At 55.3% G+C, this 16,640-nt stretch overlaps 1 protein-coding gene and 1 long non-coding RNA gene across 5 annotated transcripts in view; one reads left to right on the top strand and one right to left on the bottom strand.

Moving 5' to 3' along the window:
• Positions 1-5,687: 5,687 nt before the first annotated feature.
• Positions 5,688-11,812, bottom strand: LOC116269805. The gene is made up of 3 exons (XR_004177625.1): positions 11,117-11,812; positions 10,140-10,208; positions 5,688-5,837 (listed from the first exon to the last, which is right to left on the bottom strand). It is a non-coding gene; the product is annotated as an uncharacterized LOC116269805 (long non-coding RNA).
• Positions 11,813-12,550: 738 nt separating this feature from the next.
• The window catches only part of LOC100997412 (kirre like nephrin family adhesion molecule 3), a 39,782-nt gene continuing 35,692 nt past the window's right edge, over positions 12,551-16,640 (top strand). For all 4 annotated transcript variants that reach the window (XM_031653877.1, XM_031653879.1, XM_031653878.1 and 1 more), the window contains exon 1: positions 12,551-13,725. In XM_031653877.1, the coding sequence (XP_031509737.1) occupies positions 13,533-13,725 (193 nt within the window). In that variant the 5' untranslated portion in view covers positions 12,551-13,532. The remainder of the gene's footprint in view (positions 13,726-16,640) is intronic.

A 16,640-nucleotide genomic window follows, 5' to 3' on the forward strand; every position in this document is an offset into this window, starting at 1 on the left:
AGGCCCCAAGTATCCAGGCTGTCCCCAGGGCTCCACGTGGCTCTTTTTCCAGGCCCTCAGCTAGCTCATGGAGCCTGAGCTCCTCCATCCTGGTCAGGGAGGCTGCTTCGCAGAAAGAAGGTTGAAGGCTGGTCACCTCTGAGCCCGGCTCTTCCCACTGGAAGGCCCCTACCCACCGCGTGGAGATGCAATTCCCCTCCTCTGCAAGCGGTTGCACCCACCCCTGCTTGGGGGAAAGCGCTAATCCGCCTCCCTTTTGCCCTGTGGCCAGGCCCACCCCAAGGAGGCCCATGGGCACTAATGGAAGGGTGCAGGGCAGGCGGCTGGGGGGTCGTCTTCTCCATCCACCCCATTCCCGCCTGCTTCCTCCGGGCCTCCAGGAGGCTTGGCTGGAGAGCCCAGAGCCAGGCAGGGTTGCATGAGGCAGACTCTGTTCCTGAGCCAGGATCTCGGTGGAGTCCAGGGCTCGCTGCCCCTGGGATCAGCTTCTTGGAAGCCGGGGGAGGTTGTTGATTCCTCAGGAAATGGCACTGCTGCGCTGTTAGTGTCGGAGCAGGCCTCCAAGGCTGGGCAGGGAGGGCAAGGCAGCTGGTCTGAAGGTTTGCTTCTTGGCTTCTTACTGGGCCCTCATGGGGGCTTCCTGTCCCTCCTGGAGCTTTCGGAGAAGCCGGAGTGGACCAGGAGAGGTGCTGATGGGGCGATGCCCTGGGAAGGGAAGGGAAGCTCCCATGCAGGCCGAGTCTGGAAGGCTGAGCCAGCGGAGTCAGGACGGCCCGGAGCTGTGACTGTCCAGCTCTGAACTTCTCCAGCCCAGAGTCCCGAGCACAGAGCCTGCATAGAAGGGCGGGCTTTCTCTGGCCACCAGGCACAGAGGACCCTTTGTGCTAGGTCCCCAGACCCCTGTTATCCAACTACCCCTTCTCTGTTTGCTGTGTACACAGACGGCTCACGTCTTGATGTGTCCGGAAGCCCTGGGCCTCTCTCAGCCTCCAGAGCTTGTGGGTCCAGCTCCTCCCAGGGAAGGGAAACAGGGATTCCTCAGAGAACAGTCGCCTCATCTGTCCCTTCTGTGGCTTGTCCAGGGAGCAGCAGAGGCCTGAGACCCTCAACATGTCCCCAAGCACAAACATGGGAAGAGGCCCTGTGCCCTAAGGCAAGGCACTTCACATCTCCGGGCCCTCCTCCGAGCCATGACCATCCGCCGTCCTTCGGCCCGTAGTCCTCATGGGAATCAAAGGGGTGACTCCATTGGGGCCAGCAAATGTCAGTGGAGCTTCCCCCAGGCACAGGGCTCTGTGCTGGGCACTGCGGAGACCGTGCTCTGACGTGGATGCCCCCTGCTCCTGGCACTCGGGATCCCTTGACGGGAGCCACCCGTCTCTGACCCTGCTACAAAATGCAGTGGGAAGGCCGGGAAAGGAAAGAATCAGGCTGCCTCTGGGAATGAAGGGGCTGGAGCCACTCCGGAGGAGTCAGGAGCTCAGGAGATGCCAGCACTTGCGTAGCCCTCCGAAGCGCTGGCTCCACCCTGAAGGGCTGCCCTGTACCCTGCCCCCTGCCAGGGAAGGGGCCGGCCTGGTGCTCCCAGGTTCCCTTGGCCTCCAGCCCTGGCTCTGCCACCATGTGACCTTGAGCCAGTCACTAATCCTGCTGGAACTCGGCTTCCGGATCTGTGTCTTTGGGGTGATAATGTGGACCTCACCAGACTATTGTGAGGACTAACACAGACAGCAGGTGTGACAGTGCTTCATTTAAAGAAAAAAGAAGAGCTGGGCGCCATGGCTCACGCCTGTAATCCCAGCACTTTGGGAGGCTGAGGCGGGCCGACACTCCAGGTCAGAACGCTGGAGACCATCCTGGCCAACATGGTGAAACCCTGTCTCTACTAAAAATACAAAATGTAGCCAGGTGTTGGCCGGGCATGGTGGCTCAGGCCTGTAATCCCAGCACTTTGGGAGGCAAGGCAAGCAGATCACCTGAGGTCAGGAGTTCAAGACCAGCCTGACCAACATGTTGAAACCCCATCTCTACTTAAAATACAAAAAAAATTACTCAGCCGTGCTGCCAAGTGCCTGTAGTCCCAGCTACTTGGGAGGCTGAGTCAGGAGAATCACTTGAACCTGGGTTGAACCTGGGAGGCAGAGGTTGCAGTGAGCTGAGATCATGCCACTGCACTCCAGCCTGAGTGACAGAGAGAGACTTCTCTCAAAAAAATAAAAAGAAAAAAGAAGTTAAAAAGAAAGAAGCCACAGACATCACCTGGGCCACAGAGCTCTGCTACCGGGCCTGGTAGTGCAGGCTGAGGCTGCTGGCCCTGTCCCCTCTCGGCTGGGCCTGAGCAGGGATGGGATGACTGGCGGGAATAGCCTCCACTGTAAGCACGCAGTGCACATGTCAGGGATCACTGCGGGTGCTGCTCTCATCGTTACGATACAAGCAGATGATGCATTTTATCAACGTATGATAATTATTATTTGTCATCATCTTCCACAGTAAATCCTCCCAGCCTGCCTGCCGTCCTGCCTGAGAGGGCAGCCTCAGCCTGACCTTCTCTCCCCGCAGTCACTGGATGACCCCAAGATCCTGGGGGTCTCAGATCAGCCCCGCGTTGGCGGGGATCCCAACTCACCACGCCAACGCAGACAACGCCGCCCGCAGCCCACCATCTGAAGGAGTAACATCAATGAACACCCACCTGGCCAGGAGTCTGGAGGGAGTGGGGTGGTGGTGGAACAAGAGGAGTGGAGGGGGGTTGATGGAGGGAGGAAGGAAAGGAGGGGCTGGATGGAGGGGTGGAGGGGAGGGGAATGGAATGGAGGATGGGCTGGGGGGCCAGGAGGATGGAAGGAAGGGGCCAAAATTGCTGATGATGATCTGGCGTAAAATCTATCGATGCAACAAAATATGCTGCGACATTTACGACCACAAATCGGACCAGATGTACCAAAATATACAAGATGATGACCTGGCAACGTATCAAAGATGTACCGTATCAGGCTGATGATGACGGCGCAAAATCGGTCAAGATAATCAAACAGGGCAAGATGATGACCTGGCGGTACCGGTCAGATACCGTGATAGCCTGTTACATTATGACCTATAAAATCGCATCAGATGCAACAAAAATTGATGACTGCGCAAAATCGGTATCGTGATGCACCGTACCGTACAAGATGCGGACCTGGCGCAAAATCATCAGATGTACCCAAAACAGGCGATGTGACCTGGTAAAATCACCAGATACCGAACAGGCAAGATGATGACCTATGTACCCAACGATAAATCAAAATGATGATGACGGCGAAAATCGAATCGGGATGCAATCAACAGGCGATGTGACCTGGTGGATCACCGGGATGTAACAAATAGGAAGATGATGACCTGGCGTGAAATCGGTCAGATGCACCAACAGGCGATGTGTGACTGGCGGGAAAATCGGGTCAGATGCAAAATCGGTAATGTGACCTATGAAATTGGACAAACGGTAACAGGGCAGATGTGGACTCAGGAATCATCAGATAAACAAATAGGAAAGATGTGGATCGGTAAAATCATCAGATGGAACAGGTCAGGCAGGACCATGGAATGGAATGGGATAAAATGGAATGGATGGAATGGAATGGAATGGAATGGAATGGAATGGAATGGGGAATGGAGGAACCAGCTCCCCTGTGTCTCCCAGCCAGTCCCTCTCCCGTCCCTTTGGTTTCTCCACTCTTTGTCTCCCCATCTTCTTTATGCCTCCCACCTGTGTCACTTTCCTCGCTTCATGCTGTGGTTCTCCCACCTATTTGTGTGTCCATCCCTTTATCTGACCTTAGGCCAGCTTCCTGTCTCTCTCTCTCTCTCTCTCTCTCTCTCTCTCTCTGTCTCTCTCTCTCTCTCTCTCTCTGTCTCTCTCTTTCTCTATGTCCTAGGGTAACTGCTGGGGAAGACTTCTAACACAGACCCTCATGGTCAGATGAGGAGACTCAGGCACAGTAGTGGCCAGGGTCTAGGGGTGCAGATAAGACGCAGGATGCAATCACAGTCTGAATGTTTGTGGCTTCCAAAATTCCTATGTCGAGATCCTAACCCCCAGGTATTAGGAGGTGGGGACTTTACTAGATGATTAGGTCATGGGGGTGGAGCCTCACAACAGAATCAGTGCCCCACAAAAGCAGGCCTGAGGGACCCCTTGTCCTTCCACACACAGGACACAGGAGAAGTGAGGCATCTATGAACCAGGTGTCTGTCCCTCAATAGAAAACAAATCTGCCGGCCGGGCGGTGGCTCAATGCCTGTAATCCCAGCACTTTGGGAGGCCGAGGCGTGGCTGACGACGCAGGCGTCAGGAGATCGAGACCATCCTGGCTAACACGGTGAAAACCCGCTCTCTTACTGGGGTAAAAAAAATGCAAAAAATTAGCTGGGCGAGGCTGCTGGCACCTGTAGCCCCAGCTACCGGGAGGCTGAGGTGAGAACATGGAACCCGGGAGGCGGAGCTTGCAGTGAGGCTGCAGATCACGCCACTGCACTCCAGCCTGCGTGACTAAGCCAGACTCTGTCTCAAAAAAAAAAAAAAAAAAAAAAGAAAAACAAATCTGCCTTGATCTTGGACTTCCCGGCCTGCAGAACAGTGAGACATAAATTTCTGTGGTTTCTCAGCCATCCAGTTTATGGTGTCTTGTTATAGCAGCCCATCTGGGCTACGACAGATGCCCAGTTAAATTTGAGTTTGAGAAAAATAATAACTTTTTAATATAAATATCTTCCAAATACTGCATGGGACATACAAGCCATACTTATACTAAAGAAAATAGTCATTATATATCTGAAATTCACATTTAACTGAGTATCCTGTATTTTATTTGCTAAACTGGCTACTTTCCAGGGCTGCCAGGTGAAGCTGTTTAGGCTCCACCATCTCCAAGGTGCCTGGCTCAGGGGCCAGGAAGGGCTGAAATCCAGCCCATAATCCCTTGCCCAACAGCCCTTGCCCTGCTGTGTCTACCAACAGGGGTGCTTGCTTGCCTCTAATTCACACATGATTCCAAGCGCTGGAAGCACCCTGAACTGGCCCCCGTATTAATTGTGTCTTTAAAATGTTGTGTATTTTATGATGCTTTGACATCTGGGGCCTCGCAGACCCAGGGAAGGACCAGGGTAAGCTAATTCCTAGAGACAGCAAGCATGCTTTGTATCAAAGCAGACCAACCAATCCGGAGCCCAGGCCCCCACAGCCTTTGTCATCAGGCTCTATAGTCCAGGAAGTTATGCCCCTACCCTAAATCTCCCCAGGGCCACACATCAGACCACCCCTACAGCTCAGGGCCCAGGGAAATTACTCAAGCTATCCGATCCTAAGCCTGCTGAGCCACCAACCTTGCCTCACCAATCCTTCCTAAGAAAGCAAGCCACAGCAGGGGCTCTGCCCATACTCTCCCCACACCTCCCACCCCGGCCCCCACTGACCCTGGGGCCTCCCCTTCCTCTGGGAAACAGGAGTAGCAACCGTCTTTTTAATTTTGAGACAGTTTCGCTCTTGTTGCCCAGGCTGGAGTGCAGTGGCGTGATCTCGGCTCACCGCAACATCCGCCTCCTGGGTTCTCCTGCCTCAGCCTCTGGAGTAGCTGGGGTTACAGGCACGCAAGCATCACTAGCCACTTTTTTCTTTTTTGTATTTTTGTAAGAGATGGGGTTCCATGTTGGTTAGGCTGGTCTCAAACTCCCAACCTCAGGTGATCCGCCTGCCTCGGCCTCCTAAAGTGCTGGGATTACAGGAGTGAGCCACCGTGCCCAGCCGCAAACTGTCTTTTCAACAGCAGTTGTCTCCTGATCTGTTGGTCTCCCTCTACCTGAAAAAACACAAAATTTCAGATACATTTTTAAACAGCCCCCACCAAACTCCACTGAACAAAACTGCATAGAGTCCCAGATGGGGTTACTGTACTGCAGAGCCTTTAAGATGAACGAGGCCTTACAGGATAGCTGGGCCAACCTCTTTTGTCTGCAGCTAGAAAATTGAGGCCTAGTGGGGAAGTGGCTGTCCTTCTCAGTGGTGGAGTGGGCAGTGCCAGGCCTGGAACCATAACCTCCTGACGCCCCGGCCTCTGCCCTTGCCCATGCTCCTCCCAGGACAAGCCGACCCCCCAAGCTCTGCAACTGGGGGCCCAGCCTCCAGAACGCCTTCTCGCCCCAGCTCTGAGGTTTTCCTTAGACTCAGAGACTGGGGAGGTACACGGCCTGGTCCCCGCCACCCACCAGTCCTCTCAGCAGTCCTGAAAAGATAACCAGCACCTTGGCCATCCGAGGAGGATGTGAGACAGGCCCGTCCCTGCTCTGAGGGTGTGTCCTTCCTGTCCCAACCTGACCACCTGCCACGAAGTCACTCCAGGGCTGCTGATCAAGCACCCAGCACCTGGTTCCAGAACCCAGGGCAAACTCCTTCCCTCAGACACAAGTCCAGGGGTGAGGTGGCCGCCTCTTGGAAGACAAACCCCTCCCTTCTGTCCTGGGCTGGAGCCACCGTGTCGTGTTATATAATACAAGGATAAGACACCGAGAGAGGGTTGTCCAGAGGAGAATGAAAAGGAAGGACAGGGGCTTTCCTTCCAGTCTGAGCGCCTGTCCCATCCCTCCCTGAAGATAGGCCAGCCTGGCCCCTGGCAGGGTCAATGTCCTGCAGAGGACACACACCATCAGGTGGAGAGAGAGGTCAGGGTCACTCTGCTGGACCTGTCCCGGGATCACCTTGAGCTCAGTATGTCGTCCTCGTCTACATCATGAAGGCCCCTCGGAGAGCCTGGTGCCGTGCTTCTGCACAGCAGGGCGGGGGACCCCGTCCATGCTCCTGGGCCTGTGACGTCAACAGCAGCGCCAGGCAGCCCCAGGCCTGGGTTCCAGGTTCCACCGCATAACTTCAGACAACCCCCTCCCTTGGCCTCTGTTTCCTCATCTGCAAAATGAAGGTATTGGATCAGACACTCCGGAAGGGAAACAGATTCCTCAGGGGACAGTCACCTCAGATGGTCTCCTGCCCCTCTTTGGCTTGTCCAGGGAGCAGCAGAGGCCTGAGACCCTCAATGTGTCCCTAGACATGAGCATGGGAAGAGGCCCTGTGTCCCTTCATTTCTCTGGGCCTCTCCCCCAAACTATGGTCATCCACCATCCTAACTGTCCACCCTATGCCCAGTGGTTCTCACGGAGACCAAAGGGGTGACCAGCAGAGCCAGCACACGTCAGTGGAGCTTCCCCGGGCACAGGGCTCTGTGCTGGGCATGGAGAAGCTACAAGCCTGTGACGTGGAGTACACCCAGCAGGGTGCACAGTCCGGGGCTCCTATGGAGCAGGCTCTAGGGGCTGTCCAAGCCAACCCCTCTGCTTCCCCTCCCAGGGGCCCAGCCCACCCCCTCATCCCCCAGGGCTGCAAGGAGCCCTGCCATAGGCCAGCAGCACTCCTGACTTCCCCAGAGAGGCTACATATGAGGAGGGGCCGGAGCATCAGCCGCAGAGAGAGAGAGAAGCTGGGAGCACACACAAAATCAAGCAGCCTCCAAGAACCCCAGAAAAGACCCCACAGGGCAGCCCTGGCTGCTGTCGGGTCTGACGCCCTCAGTGGCTGTCCACATGGTGGATGATTAGGGCTCAGGAGCCGGCAGCCTGAATTCGGATCCGGGCTCTGCTACTTTCCAGCTGTGTGACCTAACCTTGCTGTGCCTCCCTGACCTTGCCATACAGTGGGAAGGACAGCAGCACCCGCTTCAAGGGGTGCTTGTGAGGACTGAATGAGAAACACGCCTGGCACAGAGCGAGCTTGCAACAAGCATGGCTGTTGGGATTGTCACTCCCTCACTGGATCCACACGGCTGCAAGGTCCGCGCTGCTGTGGACCTTGTGTTTCTCGTATGCAGACATCAGTGTCATAGTTAGGATGGCCACATGGTTCTGAAGGCCCGGCTCAAACCTAGGATCCATAACATAACATGGTGAGTCACCCTCTGCCTCAGTTTCCCCAGCTACAAAATGCAATGGTAATGATCACAGATGTCTATCAAGGTTACAGAGTGACTTACAAGAAATTATGTATCGGAAGTACCCTGTCAAGGGCAGCAGTAAGGGCTGGATAAATGTGAGCTACTATTATTGGCTCCTGTCCCACAGGGGGAACCCCAGTCCCCCGCCCCAGGGGTCATACAGCTATTTCATAAAATACCAGGCCTGTTCTCAAAGTTTCTGGGTTGCTCACCGACCGTCCTCTCTGTGACTCCACCATGGGACCAGTAGGGGAGGGATGAGCCTCATCCCTGGAGGGCACCTGGCCCCTTCCCCAGGAGGAAGGGCAGCAGAGGAAGCACTCAGCCCCTCCCCCAGCACAGACTGGCCATGCTTCTCCTTAACAGGCCACTGTCACAGCCCCCAGGGTGCCGGGCGAGCCACACTGCCGGATGGGGCCTTGGGCAGTACCCACTGTAGGCTCCCGGGGGTGTCAGCGGCAGAGGCACGGAGCAGGGAAAGGCCCCTCCAAGCTTCTTCCTGGAGACTCAACCCTGGGCCGTCTGGGGACAGTGGGCTCCTCCCCTGTTCCTCGTACTTCTGAGGGCCCGGCACCAGAGTGGAGGCCACATTCTTTCTTCTGGAAAGCCCACAAGTCCACACAGCCGGGGAGGAAGGATGGGTTACGGAACAGTGAGAGGACAGGCTGAGCCCAGAGAGAACCCTTCCTAAGAGCAGCTTCCTGCCAGGCAGGAGGGTTGCGTGGTCTTAGCACGCACAGTCGTGTCCGTGTCTACTTGGAGCCCCTTGCCCTGCCCTCTACCCCCACCACCAGGACCACTGGCCTCGCCTTTTACCACCTTTGCTAAGAGGAGCTCTGAACACCCCACTCAGGAAAGGGATAAGTGTCCACATGCACAGGCCCTCCTCCTCCACTGGGCACCCCTTCCCTGATCACTCACCCCATCACCCTCCACCTATCTGCCCAGCTTAGGGGCCAAGAGTCTACTGGGTGTGGCCGAGGCTCATCCTGGCCTTCTCTGTGAAGGGCACCCCTCTGGCCTCTGGCCTCTGGCCTCAAGGCTGGATGCAGGGACTGGGGCAAACAGCACTGTGCATCTTGCACCTGGCCCACATACCCTTATTCAATCCAGGTGGCAACCAGCCCACATGGAGCCCCAAGCAGCTATCAAAAGGGGAAGCAGAGTGATGATTTTTTTTTTTAAAGGGGACCCAGCAGGTGGGGAAGGTGAGTAGGGGGGAGAAGCGAGGCGGCCTTGTTGCCAAGCGATCAGGCCTGCTCTCAGCCTTTCCAGGCTGTTTGTATATCAGTGAGCATCCCACATTGAGCACCAGTGCTTGGGTCCCCACTCCCTGCCTGCCCTCCAGCCCGCCCATCTCTGAGTGCTCGGCCTGGCTCTCCACTGACCAGCAGAGGCCCTGGGGGCTTTGGAAAGAGCAGAGTGGCCAGCCACTGCCACCCAAGCAGGAAAACCACGGGATGGGGTACCCTGTGTACCACCACACCTGGGAAGACCAGCCTCCCAGGCCAGCGGTGGGAAACTAGAGAGGTGAATGCCAAATCCCTGCCCTTAGGGAGGGGCAGTGAGGGTGTGTGCACAGCCCTGAAGCAACACCTGAGCAGGCAGTGTCCAGAGAGAACCTGGGGCCCTGCACAGTCACAGCCGTCAGTGGACAGAGGCCCATGAACACCCACAGACAAAAACAGGTATGCACACATACCCATGGGGGTGTGTGCCCCAGCACGCTCATTCCTGGACACACACCGTCTATAAACCTGGCCCTGGTCCCTATCTGCGCACACAGGGGCTGGGTCCTCGGGGACCCTTGGGGATCGTCGGGAGTCACCATGGCAGTCACATGGTGACTGGGTGACCTGGGGACTGGCAGCACATTAGTGCTCACCATACTGGAGGGAGGCCTTGGAGGTGGTGGTCCCTAAAGCAAGTGGTCCACCATGAATGATTCACTTCCTTCCGGAGCTCACCTGCAACCCATGAAACTGCCTGAAGCAGGAGGTGGGGGGCTCAGTGCCCATGGCGTGTCCCCAGAGCCAAGCTCGGTGAAGGGAAGCAGAGAAGGGAGGGGCAGAGCGGAGCTGCGGCTAGAACCTGTGGATGACAGAATGTTCACCTGGACAGTACCTTCAAGGCTGCAAAGTCCAGAGGCTCCATTTGTGTATGAGAAAAGTGATGACTAGGGGAGATTCATTTCTGAAAAGGAATGAAGCAAAGAAACAAGAAAGGAGAAGTGAGATCAGAAAGGAATGAGGGGAAGAGAAACCCGAGGGTGCAGACCCCCCGCACCCCTCTGCGTCCCGCCCTGCCCTTCAGATGCAGGGCTCCCTCCAGCCTTCCCCCTTGGCCCCCCGGCTCTCTCCCACCTTCCTCCCCTCAGTCATCCTGTAGTGGAGCTGGCAGACCCAGGCTTCCTCCCTGGGACACCTGCCACATGGGGTCTGGGGTCCCCCGTGAGCTGGGGGCCCAGGAGGTGCTGGGGCCTTCCACAGGGACAGAGAGGGTGCTGGTGCTGGGGCACACGCCTTCCCCTCGCCCTCCTTTTGTTTAATGAACACATCTCCCTTTTTCTCTAATTAGGTGGAACAAACAACTTGAACCAGAATTTTTATTTCCCAGAAAAGCACACGCCCGGACAAAGTAAATATGTCATTAATCATCATTCCGCGGCAGAGGAGCACACTGGGTGCAGGGAGGAGGGAGAGCAGTCAGAGGGCCTAATTAGAGCTGGGGCCCCTCACTCCCCTCCCGCTGGCACCCACCTCCTAGAGCCCATCCATTGGAAGCTTTCCTGGCAGAGTCAAGCTTATGTAAATGTCCCTTGTTAGCACAACGGAACAGTAGAGGAGAAGAGAACAATACCGACCCGCTCTTCACCACCTCCCGCCTCTGCTCACCCTACCCAAAGTCTTAGTTTCAGCCAGGAAATTGTTCTTATTATCACTTGGCTATTTATAGACTCGGTGAGGTCTGCTGAGGAGCCCAAGCCAGGGTGGTAAAGCGGTGCCGGCTGCTGCTTCCTCACCGCCCGGGCTTAGGCTTGGGGTTCAACTTCACTCCTCTGCCCGATTTTGCCAGCCCCGGGACAGATCGAAGGCTCTCACCTGCTGTGCCACTGGTCCTGCCCCCGGCTTGCTGCATCTGGCCACATCACTCTCCTCCAGCCCCTCTGCCCAGGGCCGTGGCTGGCACCCTGAGTCCCAGGCCTGCAGCTGTACCGCGTGGCTCTCTAGAATGTCACAGTCTGGCTTTGCCTCCAGCAAGATGTGCTGTTCTAGATAGAGGCTCTGGCCCTGTTCTCCTGAGGCCATGAGGTTTGCCCCACATTGAGAAAAACTGCACTGAATTAAGGACCCAGAATGTGGGGTTCCAGGCACCTACAGGTTTCTCCCTGTGGCCCTAACTGTTCCGACCTGTCCTGCCAAGAGCACGGTACCCACCCTCCAGCACCCCGGGAGCTGCGGCAGAGGGTGTGGCTCAGGATTCACCCATTCTTAAGTGCAAATCCTAGCTCCACCCAGCAAGTTCCTGGCTCACCTGGAACTCAGGTTTCTCTTTGGCTAATCAAAGATAATGCTGCTCTCTTCCCGGGCCCTCATAAGAATTAGAGACACTGCCATTGTCACTTTATGGGAGGTTTTGAGGGAGGAGTGGTCTGTTCATCTACTCCCTGGCTCCAGTCAGGGGGAAACAGGACTGCACCCGTAGTGAAGTCCCTTCCTGGTACCTCCTAGTACCAGAAGCCTTTGCATACTGACCAGACTCCAATCCCAATCTGGAAGTGCACCCCCCCCCACTCAGCACACCCTCCCCGGGGTGCACCTGACTTAGTGGGCCCCAAAGTGATGGGGAAGTAGCTGCAAAGAGGAACAGGAGAGGGAAAGAGGTAGCAGCCACAATGGGGAAGTAGCTTCGGAATGACATTGTGGCCCAGTAGAGTAAAGCAATGACCTGGGAAGATGGGACACCAGCAGTTAAGATGGGTTTGCTTCCCAGGGCTGCCATTACAAAGCACCACAATTCGGTGCTTAACACAACAGAAATCAATTATCGCACAGTTGTAGAAGCCAACAAGTCTGGAATCACAGTGTCAGCAGGGCTATGCCCCTCCAAAGGCTCCAGGGGAAAATCCGTCCTTGCCTCTTCCAGCTCCTGGTGGCTCCTGACATTGCTTGGCTTGTGGCAGCATCCCTCCAATCTCTGCCTCCAACTTCACCTGGCCTTCTCTGTGTCTCTCTGTCTTCTCCTCATCCCCCTCTTCTCCTCCTCCTCTTCTCTTTCTCCTTCTCTTTCTCTTTCTCCTTCTCCTTTTTCTTCTTCTTCTGAGGCAGGGTCTCACTCTGTGGCCCTGGCTGGAGTACAGTGGCACAACCTCGGCTCACTGCAGGGATCAAGTGATCCTCTTACCTTAGCCTCCCAAGTAGCTGGGACTACAGGCACGAGCCACCACGCCTGGCTAATTTTCTTTTTTAATTTTTTTCTTTCTGTTTTTCTTTTCTTTTTTTTTTTTTTTTTCTTTTTGTAGAGACACGGTCTTCCTATGTTGCCCAGGCTGGTCTCCAAGTCCTAGGCTCAAGCAATCCTCCCACCTCGGCCTCCCAAAGTGCTGGGATTACAGGCATGAGCCTCCACGCCCCGCAGACTGTCTTCTCTTCTTCCAAAGACACCAGTCATTGGGTTTAAGGCTCACTCTGAATCCAGTATGACCTCATCTCAAGAGCCTTAACTAATTACTAATTGCTTGACTAAACTGCAAGGACCCTATTCCCAAATAAGGTCATATGCTGAGATTCCAGGTAGAAAATAATTTGGAGATGACACCATTCAACCTCCTGTAAGAGCCTAGTACTTATTTCAGGACCAACTCGAAGTGTAAGTTTGGTCAGACTCCACAGCCTCTGTCTAGCCCACCTATTTTCTCCCCTAACCAATGGGAGATGATGGTGTCTGTCCCACCTGTGGTTTGATTGAGGCTCTAATGAGATCAGGGAGTGAAACCCTTTGGAAAGTTGAAAGGATTTACATAGGCAAATAATCAAAAAGTTGATGTGCACTGATTCTGCCCATGTCCCCTCCCACTCTGACTCCCATTCCCCAAACTGTGCCCCCTCTGCAGACTGTCCCTGCTCAGGGGCCACAGTCCCTGCTGGTTGCAAACCATCTCCTTGTGTCCTACAGAGCCTGAGACTCACTCAGGCACCAGAGGCAAAACAAATGAGAGTTCATTTCAACATGGGACCCCCCCAAGCCTGGTTTCCATGAAGCCTATCCTGATTTATTTCGTGCTTTTAGCATGTGAATCCAAGCTAATTTTCACATGATGGAAAACTGCCTAGTTCCTTTTTCCTGCCGCAGCCCAGCACTCACCCAGGCCAGGGAGCCAAGGGTAACCCCCGAGCTCTACGTAGACATTGGCAGCCTAGGTCTCCTGAGCTGAACCCCTCCATCCTCAGCTCCCCCTTCTGTCTAAGCCAGTGCTTGTTCACCCCCAACCCAGGCTGGCCACCCCAGCCAAATGACATGGAGCTTTCTCTCCCCTCTCCCCTCTCCCCTTCTCCCAAGACTCTGCTTCGGGATGGCAAGCGGGAGAGCATCGTCAGCACCCTCTTCATTTCCCCTGGTGACGTGGAAAATGGCCAGAGCATCGTGTGCCGTGCCACCAACAAAGCCATCCCCGGAGGAAAGGAGACGTCGGTCACCATTGACATCCAGCGTGAGTACCCACCCCCTCCCCCAACCCAGCCCTGCCACGCCCAGGGTGAAACACCCAGCAACCCTGCTTATAGCCTGGCCCATCTGATGGCAGGCAATGGGTCAGGCAGCTCTGTGGATCGGCAGCTTGTAGGTACGGACAGGAAGGACCATCTTGTCTTCCTTACTGTCGTGAGATGCAACCTCATAGATGAGGGTCTTTTGCAAAGGACATCTTCAGGCCACATTTCAACACCTGTACAAGGTGGGACTTTCACACCAATAAATACGGTCAGCTGCTACCCCTGCTGGCCTAGCCGGTGGCCCCTCTGTTGGAGACGAAGTCTGAGTGGAGATGCTGATATTTGAAGGGTCCTCAGGCTCCAGAATCGGCAAGCGGTGCTGTGCTCTCGGGTGGGTGCACTGGCCACTCTCATGGAAGGGTCGATCAAGGGGATATGAGGAAGGAAATCTACATGTATTATCTCATTTAATCTTTTGTTTTATTCTTTTGAGACAGAGTCTCGCTCTGTTGCCCAGGCTGGAGTGTAGTGGAGCAATCTCAGCTCACTGCAACCTCCGCTGCCGAGGTTCAAGCGATTCTCCTGCCTCAGCCTCCTGAATAGCTGGGATTACGGGCATCCATCACTACACCCAGCTAGTTTTTGTATCTTTAGTAGAGATAGGGTTTCACCCTGTTAAGCTGGTCTCGAACTCCTTACCTCAAGTGATCCTCCTGCCTTGGACTCCCAAAGTACTGGGATTACAGGTGTAAGCCACCGTGCCTGGCCTGATTTAATCTTTTCAACAACTGTTTGGAGAAGGTGTGACTGTGGTCCCTACTGTGGGAAACTGAGGCACCAAAAGGGTGATTAACTTGCCCAAGGCCACTTATGTTTCAAATGCAGGCAGCATAGCTTCCCAGAGCCCACCGTGGTAACGTCCTCTCCACACTCCTGCACAGCCAGCCCTCCATGGACCGTGTTAGGATTGATATTGACAATTATGATGCTTTAGGGTTCCACCAGCATCGCATCCCAAAACCACCCAACAGAGACCCCTGAAGGTCTCCTAAAAGTCTCCCTAAGGTGCCCGCCAGCCCCAGAACCAAGAAGAGCTCAGCAAGGTGTTCCAGTGGCCTTCCTCTCAGGACTGGATTAGTTCAGTTTAAAGGGTCGGGACTCAAAAGTGGACTTCTGTCCTTCAAGATCCCCTCCCTGCCGCCAAGCGTAATGCCACTGCAAGCTGGTGGCTGCTTCTGGCTTGGGCTCTGAATTACAAGGCTGGAGCTGCAGGCTGGCATTCGTGTCCTCCTTAGCCTTTTATTCGTTTTAAAGCAAGTGCATTTAAAAACACTTCCTAACAGCCCTGATTCATCTAAGCCTTCTGGATTCTAGGCTCTGAGTGGCTCTCCAAGGACCTAGAGTCCAGAGATGGGGTTCAGGTCTTAGGGTTCTGAGAGCTCATCTTGGCAGCTAGAGAGCAGAAGTTCCCAGCCAGTGTCTAGAATCCCGACAGACACCATTTAGATTCCAGAGGGCAGAAGAAAGGGTTGAAAACCTCAGGTAGGCTCAAGGCACCCACACACAAAGGCTGAGTTTTTGAGGCAGGAGGGCACTTTATCTCCACTGTCTTGCCACCAGCTATTAACAAATATCTCTGTCCCCCCCACAACTCCTGACACACCCCTTACCAAGCAGCCTTCTTGCAGTCCTCATTCACAAGGATCCAGGGCAGCAGAGCTCTGGCCAAGCCTAGAGCTACGGTGATGGAACGAGGCCCCAGGGCACAAAATGCAAGGAAGGCTGGCCCTGAAAATTAAGGAGGCAAGGCCTGCTTAATCTCTGACCCTCGGCTCTTCCCTCCACTGGCCCTGGCCCTGACCTGGGTCCTGGGTCTGAGCACCACCTCCCCCTGTGTGGTGAGCAGTCGGCATGGAGCAGTAAGCCCCACTGCTGGAAGAGGTGAGATGCTGCGAGGCCAGCAGTCCAGCGTCCAGGACGACTCCACCACCCACGGGCGGGCTGGGCCCACGCCTCTCACATCACCCCTGGGGACTCTGGTTCCTTCTCTGATTTGGCCAAATGACATCCAAGGCCCCTTCTTGCCCCAGGACTGGCCACGGATCAGAGCTCTCTGTCCAGATGCAATCCAAATCAGGAAGGGGAGAGGGCGGGAGACACCGAGCATCCAGGCTCCCTACTTCCAGGCTGCCATTCGATTCACCGCCACCACCACCCCACTCCCTTCTTCCCCAGCCTATCCCCAACCTGGTCAGGAAGCCTGTACAAAATGTTACAGACTCCTGTACAAAAGCGACAATCTAGCTGGCCCCCTGCGACAGCAGCGTAGGTCCTGGCAGGGAGAGGTGGGAAGAAGCAGTGTTTCCTGCTCCAGGCCACCATCCGTTTACCCCAGGAGAACCTCTCCAGGCAGCGGGAAACTCGCCCTCCTAACCACAGCCCGCCCGGCCTTCTGCACTCAGGCCCACAGAGGATCATTCACCAGGGCACAGGTGACAGTCTGCATCCGGGAGGACACTGGGTCTTGCCAGGCCTCTGGGCCCTTTCTGGCTTCCTTTCCAAGGATCTCTCAGCCACCTTTGGAGGCATCGGAATGAAGTCAGAGTGACACTTGGAGCCCAGCAGCCCAGTTTCCCAGACCAGCCTCATCCAAGGCAGTACTGGGTAGTAGTACTACCAGTAATAGTGGTAATAGTGGTGAAGGCCACAGCATTCTTCCTGCTTTGAACTCTCTGCCACTTACTGAGAGGCACTGACCCGGTTAGTTAACCTCCTTGTGCCCCGGTTTCCTCCTCTGTACATGGAAGTAATCATGCTCACCTCCTAAGGTTGCAGCGAGGATTAAATGAAATCCTTCCTGTCAAGCCCCTAGCGCAGTGTCTGACACATTGTGAATGCCCCACACCTATCAGCT

The sequence above is a fragment of the Papio anubis genome, chromosome 12, assembly GCF_008728515.1.
Source record: "Papio anubis isolate 15944 chromosome 12, Panubis1.0, whole genome shotgun sequence".
Lineage (NCBI taxonomy): Eukaryota > Metazoa > Chordata > Mammalia > Primates > Cercopithecidae > Papio > Papio anubis.